Genomic DNA, 14,598 nt, shown 5'->3' with positions numbered 1-14,598 from the left:
AGTCACTTAACCCCTATCGCCTCACCAAAAAAAAGAAGATGCTAAATTCATTACCTTGAATTCAAAGGTAACTAGTCACATCCGTGCTTTATTTGTATGTTATGTTAATTGTTCTATTAAAGGAACAGAACCAGTTAATTAGTTTGTGTGGTTATTCTACAGTTTACAGCCTTTTTTAAAGATGGAGATTAGAAAAAGTACCGGGAAAGTAACTTAGCTGGAAAAAATGTATTTTCTCACATAAACAAAACCTTAACCCTTTTTGTTGACTAGAAGGAAACCCTAATTTGCTTGGCTCCCCCAAAAAGCCGACAAAACACTCAGAGGGAAAAAAAAACGCTTTTTTTTGTTTCAGCCTGATGAGCTAGTGTTATCACTGAATGGCAAGCACTGTTGGGTGTTAATTCTTAGTACATAGTTTAGAATAATGCAGTTATAGTGTTACAATGAAAAATTTTGTCAAATGTTACCATGATTAATTTTATTAGAACAATTGCATCGACTTTTATTTTCATTTTTTGGAAGGATGAAGTGTTGAATTGTCATTCCCAACCAAGTCATGCTTTTAAAAATAACAAGTGGGGAAAAAATCAAATAATTTACTTTCTGTTTATATATAAACACAAAGATGGTTTTTCTCTTGAAAATTATATATTTACATCTAAATTTCAGGTTTTTAAGTACAATAGGAACTATTCCTTTGCTAATTATTAATTATATGCTAATAAGCCTATCTTTGTAAATCTTCAGTACTAACAATTAATGGTTATTTTATTATAATAATACCTTCCCCTCTTTCACTCTCCCAGCAAGTGCTATAAAACACAAATGTATATATTTCAATTAGTAAATTAAAATTGTTCTTTAAAAAAATCAGGATACACTGGCATGTCTAAACCAAGATTCCTTTAGCTGGATATGACACAATTTCATATATATATATATTGTGTCTACATATTTATTTCAGTTTTCATAAATGTATCATTATTACATATATTCTAAATAACATCTATTTTTGTAAAATAGTTATCTGTTTAGAATTAAATTCCTAAATTGTTAATTGAATAAACAATTGAACAATATTGCGCAAAAGTAGAATTTGTACACATATTTACAAGAAGTTTAACAAAGAAAGATGTGGAATGTTTTAACTCACTCATTTCCACAGTTATTTTGTTACTGTTTTGTTTTTTACTGTAATTAAACCTGCTGTTTGATTTGTGAGGGTTCACAAGCTTGCTGTCTGTGCTTTGAGACTGTGTTCCAGATTCTGCAGAGAAGACCACCACTATGAGGATTAAAAAAAAAAAAAGTTCCCATTAAGAAGTTATTTTGAAGCAAATGGACTGTTCTAGAGGTCATTCTTAGGACCCTCAGCATAGTTTTGTGTTCTGAAACATAATGCCTAATTTTTAAACTTTAACATTGTTTAACATGTTCATACTTAGTATAAACGATTGTTCATCTAAAGAACACATATTCTGGTAGCTTAATCAATTTGCCTTGACTCAGCTGTGAGAAATAGATTTATTTTTAATGACCTATCTTTCCCTCCCCCAGCCAGTTCTACCCCTCCTCCTACATACAGGAGAGGGACTAGTGGAAGATTACGCAGGGAAAGCATTACTTGCCTTTTATTTTAAATGCCTATTTGTGTCCTTCTACCTGTTCTCCCCCTATCCCTAAAGAAGATGTATGTATTCAGTGATGATTGGACTAGGATTATTCTTTTAAGACCCTAAATTTCTAAGCTGAGCCATTGGAAGAGATGAGAATTATAGCTTCAGAAAGTAAAGGGTATGTTATAAGTACTTAGTCTTCTTATAAATGAAAAAGTTATTCCTTACCCATCCCCCACCCAGTAGCATGGTTTTTAAAAGGGAGACTCAAGGATCCAGGGAACTCTGAGGCTTGATGGCTTTATGAAAACCAACTATTTGAAATCTTCTTCCTCATCTGTTGTCATAGCAAATAGAAAGTTTTATCTATTTGCAGATGATTCCCAGATTGATAGATTCAACCATAATCTCTGGTGCCCCAGTCCCACATTAACTGCCTAGTAAACTTTTTGAACTGGATGTCCTGTAGGTATCTCAAACTCAACCTGTCCAAATATGGACTTCATTGTCTTTCAAACTAAGATTCACCCCTCTTCTGAACTACCCCATTAGTATCCAGGGTACCATCATCCTTCTAGTTACTTCACAACCTTGCTGTTGTCCTGGACTTGTAACTCACCCCATCTGTCCAGTCAGTTGCCAAATCTTGTTTCTGTCTGTTCTCACAGCCACCACCCTAGGTCAGGGCCTCCTATTGCCTAAAGTAAAGTTGGCCTGAGTCTAGGCCAACAGGGTCCTTATGAATCCAAACTTCACAGAACAAATCCCCATAAAAGGATTTAGTCAAAGGGGCTGGACTTGAGGACCTAGAGGGCCACATGTGGCCTCAGGGCCACAGGTTTCCCATCCCTGCTAAAAACTATTCCTCACTCTAATTTATACATATTAGCCTTAGTTTTGACCTTTTTGGACTAACTGGTTTTCTTCCAGCTTTGGTTTGAGGAAGTTCTTACCGAAGTCCAAGATATCGTAGGTCTTCTTTAGTGATATCATTAAGAATGTCATAAAGTGTGTAACCCTCTTCAACAATCTGAAAGAAAAACCAAATATATGAGAGGGAATCAGCTTTTAAAGCTAGAATTTCCATAATTTTGTGGGGGTTTTTTACCTTTCCAATTGTATTAGCATCAGCTCCTTGTAGTTTCAACCAGTCTGTGAGCTCACTGTCTGCCCTTTGTACCTGTGATTCAAGAGGTCGTATTGGAATATCCAGATTATCTGTAACAGAATTAAAAATGAATTTTATGTAATGTAAAGTGGGATTTGTAGAAAAGAGGCCACAGCAGAATGTAGATATAAAATGGAAACTAATTAAAGCTATAGGATTTGTCAGCCACAGTTTATGTATTCAGCTGTGTGGCACTCTACTAAGCCTGAAGGAGAGAGCCCAGCACCTAGCTGGGGCCAGTTCTGTCTCCTCAGAAGCTACCTAGGGCAAAGACCAAGGCTGGTGAATCATCATAAAGTGCCTGGTGTGAGAGGAGACAGATGGCTTTGAAGTCCAGCCCCCTGGGAAAGGGAAGGAGTGGGAAAGTGAGCAGTACAGGACTACCGGGGGAAATAAAGACTAAAATGACCAGAAACTCAAGAGGATAAAAACTCAAACATCAACATAAGCAAATAAACCAACAGTGTTCCAGATTGGGTAAAAGAGTCCAGACATCTATGAATAAATATTGCCAGACAAAAGAAAATAAAATTGACACTTAATGAGGCAGAGGATCTTGTGGATGTCCAAAGCAGAGCAGTTCATATCTCTGGAGGAGCTAATTCAACATTAGAATGAGCTCTGGACTAGATTGTGACCTGAGTGTTAATTAGACAATGAGTATTTCAAACCTACCTTCTATAACTAGTCAGGCCTTAGGTCTCCACTGTCCCTGTATTAACCACCAGGGAGAACCACAGACTTGACATCTGCCCTGTCACCCTTCTCCCTATATACCAGCCTTCAGTCCGGGACCAAAGACCTTCTTGTGATTCCCACACTGACAAACAATACGATCCACAATGGAGTGAGCTCTAGCGTAGAACTGACCTGGTGACCCCAACACTTTGACCTCTAGACAGAACCAAAGATTTGCTTCTGCTTCCCCTAACATTCACTTCTTGCTCAAGTATTGATCAGCAATTAAATATTATCATGTATTCTCTAAGGAGCATGACAAGGCAGAAGTCCCCTTCCCTGGCCATCATCTCCCATTTCCTTATAGTTTCTGTGTCTCTATCCCACTCCACACTATCAAGCAATCAACACATGTAGCTTTTATTAAATGCCAGGCTCTGAACTAAGTAAGCACTGGGCACAAAAAGAAAGGCAAAAATGGTTCCTTCCCTTACATTCTACTAGGGAAGACAAAATATAAATAAATACGCTTTTTATTCATTGTGCCCTCTGAATCCCCCATTCTGTTGTTAACAAAATGTCCTTCATATTTGACAGCTGTAAAGTGGGGATAATAGCATATTTATAAAGCACTTTACAAACCTTAATGCATTATATAAATGCAGCTATCGTTATTGTTATCAAACATATGACATCCCCTGGAAATTATATATATTTTTTATTTAATTTTCCCATATACACATACATATATACACATGTATGTTATATGTATGTGTGTGTATATATGTGTATGTGTATATATATATATATATACACACACACACACACACACACACACACACACACATACTCTTCACAGATACATAACCCCCAGTAGAATATAATGTCCTTGAGGAAGGATTGGGTTGTTCGGTTTATTTTGTCTTTGTATCTTCAGCATCTAGCATTGGGCCTCACTTGATAAGTGCTTATTGAATAGAATAACTAATTCCAGTGAAGAAGACAGGATATAGTTATCTCTTCCACATTGTGACTTTCCCCATTGCAGCTTCAATATATGGTGGGTCAGCATGAAAAATTAAATGGGAATTTGGGGGGAGTTTTGTGGAAACCGCAGATGACATAGAGCCTATGACCAAATACTTAGTCTAGATTTTACAATAAGAGAATGTAAATTCCCCATAAAAGAAAAAGGAAAAATTCGGACTTCTCCGGTTTGTATGGGGATTTTCCAGATCGTTGCGGAGGGAGGAGGGCGTGCCCCTAGTACCCATGAGGTGGAAGGGATAACTATAGTATCTAAAATGTTGATCTCAGACCCAGAAAGAGATCGTAAATGAAACAGTCCAATCACAGATCACGAATGCATTTGTCATCTGAGAAGAACTTGCAAGGGAGTAGCAGAGAGAAAGAGAGTTCTCAGCTTCTCAAAAGGGAGTGGGGAAAGGGTGAGATAATATAATTTCTAGAGGCTTTTGGGCAGACAGTGGGGCTTAAAGAACAGATGTCTGTAGACACAGTAAGTCAGGGAGCAGGTTGCTTAGAAAGTCCTAAACAAAGTCTTGAGTCTGTAGCTGCCACTCAAGGTTGCCCTTGGTTTAGTCAAAGCAGTTCTGTGATTTCTGGCAGCTACAGGCATCTCCAGATTTGACTAGAGTTCACTCACAAAAGATCATTGGTATGTCAGGCAGCCCTGGGCTTCAGAAGTCCTTCTGATTGGCTGGTTGTTGTTGTTACTCCAGTGCCCTGGGAAGCTCCACCATATCTATAGGCATTACAAAGGCCATGTTCACAAAAGAGACCAGTGTGACTGCATATTAACCTGTTAACATTATTAACATTACAGTCACATTGTCTAATTAACAAGTGCCCAAGTTAAGAGGGCAAGTCTAAGAGAAGGAAACAAGGGTAATTGAGGACAAGTATTTATAAGTAATGGAGGCAAGGCAGGGTCCCCTAAGAACAGTGCAGATGCAAGATAAATTGTAAATTATAAAAAAAATAGAAAAAGGGATGAGATCCCTGAGTGGACTGATGAGAAAGAGGTAAATGGCTGACAGAAGAGCGGGAAGGTAGAGGTAATCAATTCCTATTCTGTTTTGTTTTCTCTCTTAATAACCTTCAAATAAGAAAGCACAGGTTGAAAATGGTGAAAAGATGGCAGTGAAGATGTGGCAGGAGGGGCCTGTCTTCCATGAGTTTGTCACCTGATTTCTCCATCTTTCAAAAGAGAAAATGAAATGCATATTTCAAATAATAGACCAATGAACTTGACATAATTCCTCATAATCTGGGATAGATTGTTAAAGAAAACTTTTGAGAATACTTTTTAAAAAAGGAAAAGATCAGAACTCCCTACAACTCTTCCCCCTCCAGCTGTGTGCACTCAGAGTCCCCAGGCATATACTCAAGTCTGCAAGTAGAAAATTATCTCACCAGTAGTTTTGGACCTTAACTGAAGAAGGTACAATTCTTGAGTTTTCTGCTCAAGAGCCTGTCGTAAGAAATTCTGGTATTCTCTCTCTTTTTGAATCAAGTGTTCCAGAAGCCTATTTAAAAAACATAAAAATAAAAAGTCAGTAGCCAGAAAGAGAAAATAGAATAACATATATACTTTCCTTCGTGTAGAGAAAAATATAGAATGGCTTAACAGTAACAGAGGACAAATTAAGTAGTCAATTGAAACCAACATCTTGACCCCTAAAAGGATCTACTTCTCTGTCCTTTCTTTTCCATGTTCCTTGAATAACCACTCTTCCACTAAACTTCAAAATACAGGTATATCTAGTTCCATGTAGCTCCAACAACTGTTTGTCATCTTATAATAACCTTCTTAAGATAATAGAATAACACTGCCATCATGCTCTACACTCTGCTATAATGTCTTAAGGCCTCAAACCTGAGAAAAACCACCCTAGGATGACCTTCACCCCAGAATTGTCCCTAAGCCCCATCAATGACTGTTTATACTTATTTATCTTTCAGCTGCTAAGGGATTAACTACTCCCCATAATGTTATCTGTCCTGAAGTCAAATTTTCATGGAACCAGTTAACCACATTAGGTTGAACAGACTGGAACAATGAAAAGCACAGATTTGGTTAAAGAGACAAAACACCTGGACCCAAATCACAACTCTGCCACTTACTGCATGTGTTATTGGTCGAGTCATTCCCCTCTGTAGGCCTCAGTTTCCTTATCTGTAAAATGAAAGAGTCGCACTAGATGGCCCACAGGTCCTGTCTACTCTGAGATCTGTGATTCTGTGACCCTTTGCTAATATATGAAGCACCTGAGATTTCACTGGTTTGGAATACCTCGTGCGGGAACTCCTACCACCAAAGCAGTTCATACATAACCTATCTACTTGACCAGGGTTACAGAGTTAGTGTCCAAGGTGAGATTTGAATTCAAGTCTCCCTGATTCCAAGTGCAGCACTCCAGCCATTATATCCATGATACTTTTTAGGCATAGCTATACTCAGGAGCTTTGTGATTTTATCAACCTGTATGTTCGCTTCAATAACAAACATCACAACCCATCCATGCCTGCTCATCTAATGTATCTCCTGACTGTGCCCTCCCAGCAGTTTGCCACAGGGAGTCCACCCATTGTGATAGGGGAATGTCCATAATACAGAATAAAGGCATTATGATTTCACTCCAACAAACAGAGCAAAAAGACGTTTCCCAGTGTGGAAATCTGGTGAATCCTGACATACTCAGAAGTGGTTCAGCTCCTATGAGGAAAACAAGCATGTAAATCGCAACCCATGGAGTAGATCCAATGCTCTTCTCTGCTTCTCCATCAGACTGAGTCACAGAATTTCAGACTTTAGAACCATCAAGTTCAAACCATCCCATAAAGGCTTCCTAACCACAGTATATAACACGGGGTCATCCTATAGAGCTCTGCTTGAAGATATCCAAGGAGTGGGAACCCAGTCACCCCAGGCATCACATTTCATTTTTAGACATTTCTAAGATTTTCCTGGTATCAACCAAAACTGGCCTCACAACTTCCACCCAACACTCCTCCTGTCCTCTTGAGACCATCAGAACAAACCTCTTCCACCTGACAGACTTGAATGTTCTCTCTCACATCCGCCCAAGGCATCTCCATGCTAAACATTCCCAGCACCTTCAAATGATCCTTCTGTGACGAAAATTCAAAGCCCTTCACATTCCTGGCTGCCATCCCCTACATACTCTAGCTTAGCCATGTCTGTGGTTCCCTAAAGTGAACACAATGTACACATGGTTCTGAGTGCAAAGTGACTATATCACTTCCTTATTCTTTAAGTGATGCTTGTCTTAATTCAAGCCAAGATCACACGCATTGCTGACTCAAAAAATCCTCCTATCTTTTTCAGGCAAACTGCTATATCTCCCTCCATCCTACACTTGCGAAGTTGATTTTTTTTTTGTGCCCAACTAAAACTTTACATTTATCCCTACTTCATCTTAATAGATCCAGCCCAATGTCCTAGTCTGTCAAGATCTTTTTATATCACCCTGACTCCAGCCATCCAGTATGTTACAACCTGTCCATCTCTATTTTGTATCATTTGTAAATCTGCTAAGTCTATGATGACATTGATCCAAGACATTGATAAAGTGTTCAACAGCCCAAGACCCAACACAGATACCTGGGATATTCCACTGGTGATCTGCCAAGCTGATAAATGGTATTCTCAATTAAATGGTGTTCTCATTGAGTCTACATAACTTTTCATCAGATATAACTCGGCTTGGAATCAGGATCCAAATGAGGTCATTAAGAGTTGGACACAACTGAAATGACTGAACAACAACACAATATGGGACTACCAGCTAATAAAAAGAGGTGGTATGCCCACCTTGATGGCTCCAAAGACACTTAAGACCTCTACTTAAGGCCTTTTTTTTTTTTTGAATTTGTGGGAGGAGGATATAATGGGTACTTGCAGGAATCCAAGAAATTCAGGCAAGCGTTTATTCAGCTCCTATTTTTAGTAATGCACTATGCTAGGCACTAAAGATAGATAAGACAAAAGCCCTTTTCTCAAGGAATTTATAAGCTAATGATGAGAGAGACTGTGGTAATAATGCCTAGAGAGCTGAAAGTGGAGCCAGAATGATCCAGGTTCAAACTCTGTCGTTGACACAGTGAACTCTGTGACCCTGGACAAATCACAGAACCTCTCCCTATCCTAGACAACTCTAAACGGGTTCTTTTTATTTATTTATTTTTTTTAGGCAATTGGGGTTAAGTGACTTGCCTAGGGTCACACAGCTAGTGTCAAGTGTTTGGTCTGAGGCCGGATTTGAACTCAGGTCCTCCTGATGTCAGGGCCGGTGTTCTATCCACTGCGCCACCTAGCTGCCCTTAAACAGGGGTTCTTAACTTGTGTGTCATAGACCACTCCTCACCCCCTTAGCAGTCCAATGAAACCTATGACCTCTTCTCAGAATAATGTTTTTAAGTGGATAAAGTAAAATACATAGGATTACAAAGAAAACCAATGCTAAAACAGTTATCGAAATATTTTTAAAAACAAGTTCATGGACCCTAAACTAAGAATCCCTGCTCTAAGACTATACATTGCAAAGGTGGTAACCTGCATTGGTAGATAGGATCATAAAGCCAGAAGCAGTCTTGGTCCAACGCTCTCCTGAAGGAAATGAGGTGAAGTAACTTAAGCAAAACCACACAGACAGTAAGCATCAAGAATGGGATTGAACCTCCTCCAAGAGGATTTGAACCTGACTTCCAGGACACAATGGATGAGTCACTGAATAGGTCCTCTGACCACAGAGCCAAGTGCTCTTTCCAAGACACCGCACTCAAATTTCTTGTAATAATGAAAGCAATGTCCAGTCCCTATCTTATCCTATGGGCTTACAAATAAATCAGACCTGGAGGGCCTATCCTTGTAAAAAACAAGCATTTTGTTGTTTCCCCCTTTTTATATCCCTTTCATTTCCCAATGGCCCCCCACCCCCACTGCCATAGACACCCCCAAAAAAATTCAGCCCTGTCCCCCCACCACTGCCAACACTGTAATCTATAATGTCCGTGATGGCTCAGGCAATTCTTCCCCCGGGGTCATGGCAGCATTTTCCCAATTGGTTTCTCCTGGCCACGGGCGATGTTCATTACCTGTTGGTTTCTTGTCTAAGCTTGCTCAGCTGAAGGTTAAGTTTGTGGTGCTGTTGAGATTCCAGAGTTAGTACAGAGCCAGCCCTGCTCACTCCAGAAGAGACAATGGATTCTTCATTTCCATTGGGATCTCCGGGCTGGCAATCCTCTTCTACCCCATCTGCATCCTTATCTACTCCTTCCATTTCAGAGGCTGGCTCGAAGTGTGCTCGAAGCTCTGGCCAGACCAAGGGGAAAAAAGAAGGGCCACATGATGCTCAGCAGGAAATGTGAACGAGGCAAGACACTGCTGCTGCTAGGGTAGCAGTGGGGTGATAGAGCCCTGGGCTTGAGAATCAGAAGACCTGCCTCAGACAGGAGATGTGTGATGCTGGTTAAGTCACTTAATCCTTCTAAGCCTCAGTTTTTCTATGCGTAAAATGGGGATAATAATAATAGTACGTTCCTCACAAGATTGTTGTGAGGCTCTAATAAAACAGCACTTTTTCAGATCTTAACATACGGCATACATGGGAGTTGTTATTGTCCTCATTGTCACTGTCATCATACTGGACACTGAGACCTCCTGAATCTGGCCCCACCACACTATACACTAAAGTTCTATATGGACCACTTAGCCAGAAAGGAGATGAGGAGCATGTGTGACATATGGTATATATTCTTCAGTACTGAAAGAGTGATTTTGTTACTGTGGACTCCCTTCATCAATGCAAGTTGCAACCTTCCCTGTGTCTTAGTAGATGGTTGCTGTGGCAACCTGCTGTCACTCTGAAGCCATCCCCCCCCACCCCCTCACCTCCCTCAACCCTAGCCCACCCCCCACCCAATCTTAACTGACAAAAGACATATAGATCACCTCAAGGCCCAAACTTGAAAGTTTGCCAGGTTGGTAAACTGTTCCTTAGACTTGTCAACCCAAGAATCACCTCCAAGACACAAGGGGTGAGTCATTGGAATAGGCTCTTGGTAAAGGTATGTCCTTTACATTTTAATTAAGGAAGAAGAATCATCATTCCACTGATTGAACCAAGTATAACTTAATTATTTACACTAGCATGGGGGAGAGGTGGGCAATGGTAGTGATAATATAAAACAGCATTAATTAATTTGTTATATAATGACATCGACTGTGAGTTTTTTGATTTCCATTGGAAAGTATGTTCTAGGAATTCATAAAACTTCAAATAGTGAAAGAAGGCTTTCAGGACCTGACTTAGATCAACCCATTATAAAATTCTTCCAACCTGATTCCCAAATCCTTCCCTCCCTCCACACTCCATGCTGGGGACCTCTCAGTCTGGCAAAGAATACTAAGAGAAGCCAAGCCTCCTCTCCAAGTTTTCTGTAAAAGTCTAACTCATATTCTTTGTGGAAGGCTTGAAGGTGTATGGGTTTGAAAGGTTGAAATAGCTAATGAGTTCTCATTGAGCTGTTTGCAGTGCATTCAGAGTAGGAGCGAAGGGATCAGCCACTTCGGCCAGGAGTGTGGACTAAACAGAGCAGGAGGGGATCATGTCAATCAAATAATCTCTCCTCCCCACCCCCCACCCTCCACCCCCATCACCACAGATTAATGAGACTGACTTCAAAGTTCTACTTTAGTTGCCAATCTCACACTAACATTTCAAAAGTAGATGCTTCCAGAGAAAAATTCTGATAAGAAGTCTGTATAACCATCACGTGTGAGAATACAAAGACAAGGTTTTTGTTCATATTAACAATCATTAAGGATTCTTGACCAGTCCTGATGAAACACACTTCCCCCTTTACACGAGAGGCATGGAGCAGTGTTGCATACACAGTCATCCATCATCATTTTGTCAATTGGTATTAACTAACTATTTTGCTTTGTTACAACGGACAGTTCATTTGTGGGAGTGATTTATCAGGAAAATGAGACTGGTGTAAAAAATAAAAGGCATCACTGAACATTCAAAAATAATGGCTGGCATTTCCTGAATGGCTACATGGAATCATTTAGATCCAGGAGGAATTCCTTAGGGGTCATCTGATCCAACCTCCTTATATTAAAGATGAGGAAATTGAAGTCCAAGGAGAGGAAATGATATGCCCAAGAACACAGTTAAAAAGGAACAGAACTGGGAATCAAACCCAGTTCCTCTGATGCCATATCCAACCCAGTACTCTTTTCATTGTTCCATGATAGTCAACATAAAAGGGATGTGAGAGAAACAGCAGTTGTGCTCCCTGACTTTCATTTCTCTAACTATAAAATGAAGGGTGTTGATACCCAACTCTCCTTTTCAAGTCAGTCAAAAATTTATTAAGTAGGTATTTATTAAGTACCTACTATGTGCCCAGTTACTGTGCTAAATGACAGACAAAAAACAGTTCCTGTTCTCAAGGAGCTCACAGTCTGCAACACCATGCAAACAACTATGTACAAACAAGCCCTATCCAGTATAAATTGGAGATAATCAACAGAGGAAAGGCACTAGAATTAAAAGAGATCAGGAAAGGCTTTCCTATAGAAAATGGGATTCCAGATAGGACTAGAAAACTGGAGAGGTTGGGGAGGGAACAGGTTGTGAAAAGCTTTGAACACCAAACCGGATTTTATATTTGATCCTGAAGTATTGTGATAAAGAGCTACAGGAGAGTGCCTTACTATTATTGTACTTTAGGTTTGTGCCCACTCTTTCCACAGATACAGTATTTATGGAAAATGTGCCCTAGATTTGTGGAAGATGTGTTTTGTAACAAATGACCTTAGTATGCCATTTTAATAAATGTTTTTACTATGCTGATTGTGTCTACTAGTATGACTGATAATGGGAAACACCCAGTAGGGGCTTGTAGGCCCTTGTACTAGAAGTATAAACCCACAGAGTTACCCCAAAAACGCAAAATAGCAGCTACCCTGTAGGAACCCAACTTGTAACAGTTATGAGAATGATCCAGAGAGTGTAAGAAAGGATGGTAACAGGGAGAGTTTTTGTTTGTTGTATTCATGCTTCTTTCTTAAAATCACAAAACTTCTAGAAGGTGAAGCCTTCTATAGCATGATAATAACATGATCCCCCCCATCTATCATTTATATAGTGCTTTCTAATTCTTTTGTATTACTTTTCAAATCATTTATTTATTTGTTTGTTTGTTTATTTATTTATTTTTCTGAGGCAATTGGGATTAAGTGACTTGCTTAGAGTTACACAGCTGGTGAGCATTATGTATCTGAGGCCGGGTTCGAACTCAGGTCCTCCTGACTCCAGGGCTGGTACTCTATTCACTGAGCCACCTAATTGTCCCCTACTTTCTAATTCTTTATATAAACTTTATGATTTAATGAGTTTATAATGGTAATGATATATATAACTAATGTGTATATATATATATATATATATATAACTAATGTGTATATATATATATATATATAAAACTTGGTTGCCAAATGCAATAACCTATACATATATATAATAACTAATATATAACTATGTGATTCTCCATTCCCTCCCTTCAAAACATAGCTTATTAGGAAAGACCCATTGGCTGCCACAGTTTTTCAGAGGTTATCATTCCAAATTATTAATAAATCTCACATACTCATATTCTATGTCCATGGCCTATAAGATTATGCACAGTTTTAGACATGTACAGTTCTAGGTGCTGGCAGGACACTGAAGTGGTGATATTCAACAGGTAGTAAGAAATGGAAAATGGGACTGGAGAAAAGATTGGGAGTAGCAAATTGGATTAAGGAATCACTGGGTGAAAACTGAAAGCAAGGAAGCTAAGGAAATAGTCCAAGGGGACAAATGAAAGAGCAAAGGACTGCGGACCTTTCCTTTGCGTATACTGGCATTAAGGAGCAGGAGGAGTCATTTCTGTACCTATCTTATTCCCCAATACTAGACTGCCAGTTCATTAATGCTAGGGACTAGGTCATATCGGCAGCCCCTAGCATACAGTGCCTGGCACATTTTTTTTTATCAGACCTATAATTTTATCTATTTAGAAAGGTCCCTATACTGGTGAAAATTTTTCTCTATTGATGCAGATCAGCACTTTTTTTTTTTTTCAATTTACAGTCTTAGAGAATTGCCTTAAGCACTGAGGGTCAAGTGACTTACGTGGGGAAAGTGTCACCTGTATGAGTGTGGGTGACAGGATTTAAACTGGAGTCTTCCTGACTCTGAAGTTGTGCACTTTTCCACACCACCTCTTGCCTGGCAATCAATCAATAAGCATTTATTAAGTGCCTGCTATGTTGCCAGGCACTGTGCTAAGCACTTGGGGGTACAAAAAGAAGTAAAAGAAGTCCCTCGAGGAGCCACAAGCAGAAGATTAACAAATGTTTGTTGAGCTTGATCCAATCTTATAAACAACTACAGTCATGGTCAGGGTATGAAGAGAATAGCAATCAAGATGGAAAAAAAGAGAGAGGAAAAAAATGAACCTTCCCAAACTGTAAGAACTTTTAGGGAGGCCATGAGCTCCCCCATTCAATTTTAAGCTTCTTGAGGGCAGAGACTGTGTTTTCCCTCTTTGTATATCACCAGTTCTTAGCATAATGCCTGGCACACGATGCCACGTTTAATAAATGTTGATTGATTGACCTTTTATCAAGGTTTGCACTGGCAGGTCAAAGCTCTGACTTGAATTATTTGAGTGTGGCTTTACCTGGAATGAGGATAGTCACAGCAGCCTGCACAGCTCGACGGATGATGTTATCCATCGCAAACATCCAATGGGGCCTGATTAAATGATGCCGCAAGATTTTACTCACCTAAAAATAATTTTGGAAAAAAAAAAACCAGATCAGATTAAAACAACCTTAGGCCAGCCTGTTATATGGGTGGGTGAATGAGTATAACTATGTGATTCTCCATTCCCTTCCTTCAAAACATAGTTTATTAGGAAAGACCCATTGGCTGCCACAGTTTTTCAGAGGTTATCATTCCAAATGATTAATAAATCTCACACACTCATATTCTATGTCCATGGCTTATAAGATTATGCACAGCTTTCCTG

The 14,598-nt window shown here is 39.4% G+C and overlaps 1 protein-coding gene across 1 annotated transcript in view; it reads right to left on the bottom strand.

Moving 5' to 3' along the window:
- Positions 1 to 311: 311 nt before the first annotated feature.
- Positions 312 to 14,598, bottom strand: part of MAP3K15 (mitogen-activated protein kinase kinase kinase 15) — a 150,108-nt gene continuing 135,821 nt past the window's right edge. Inside the window, exons 24-29 of the mRNA XM_027866203.1 lie at positions 14,248 to 14,353; positions 9,607 to 9,823; positions 5,902 to 6,014; positions 2,728 to 2,837; positions 2,573 to 2,649; positions 312 to 1,288 (exon numbers count right to left, since the gene is read on the bottom strand). Of these exons, the coding sequence (XP_027722004.1) occupies positions 1,201 to 1,288; positions 2,573 to 2,649; positions 2,728 to 2,837; positions 5,902 to 6,014; positions 9,607 to 9,823; positions 14,248 to 14,353 (711 nt within the window). The 3' untranslated portion in view covers positions 312 to 1,200. The remainder of the gene's footprint in view (positions 1,289 to 2,572; positions 2,650 to 2,727; positions 2,838 to 5,901; positions 6,015 to 9,606; positions 9,824 to 14,247; positions 14,354 to 14,598) is intronic.

This window comes from Vombatus ursinus, unplaced genomic scaffold (assembly GCF_900497805.2).
Source record: "Vombatus ursinus unplaced genomic scaffold, bare-nosed wombat genome assembly UNPS02001419.1, whole genome shotgun sequence".
NCBI lineage: Eukaryota > Metazoa > Chordata > Mammalia > Diprotodontia > Vombatidae > Vombatus > Vombatus ursinus.
The sequence above is the reverse complement of the archived record's forward strand: the minus strand, read 5'-3'. Positions and strand labels throughout refer to the sequence as shown.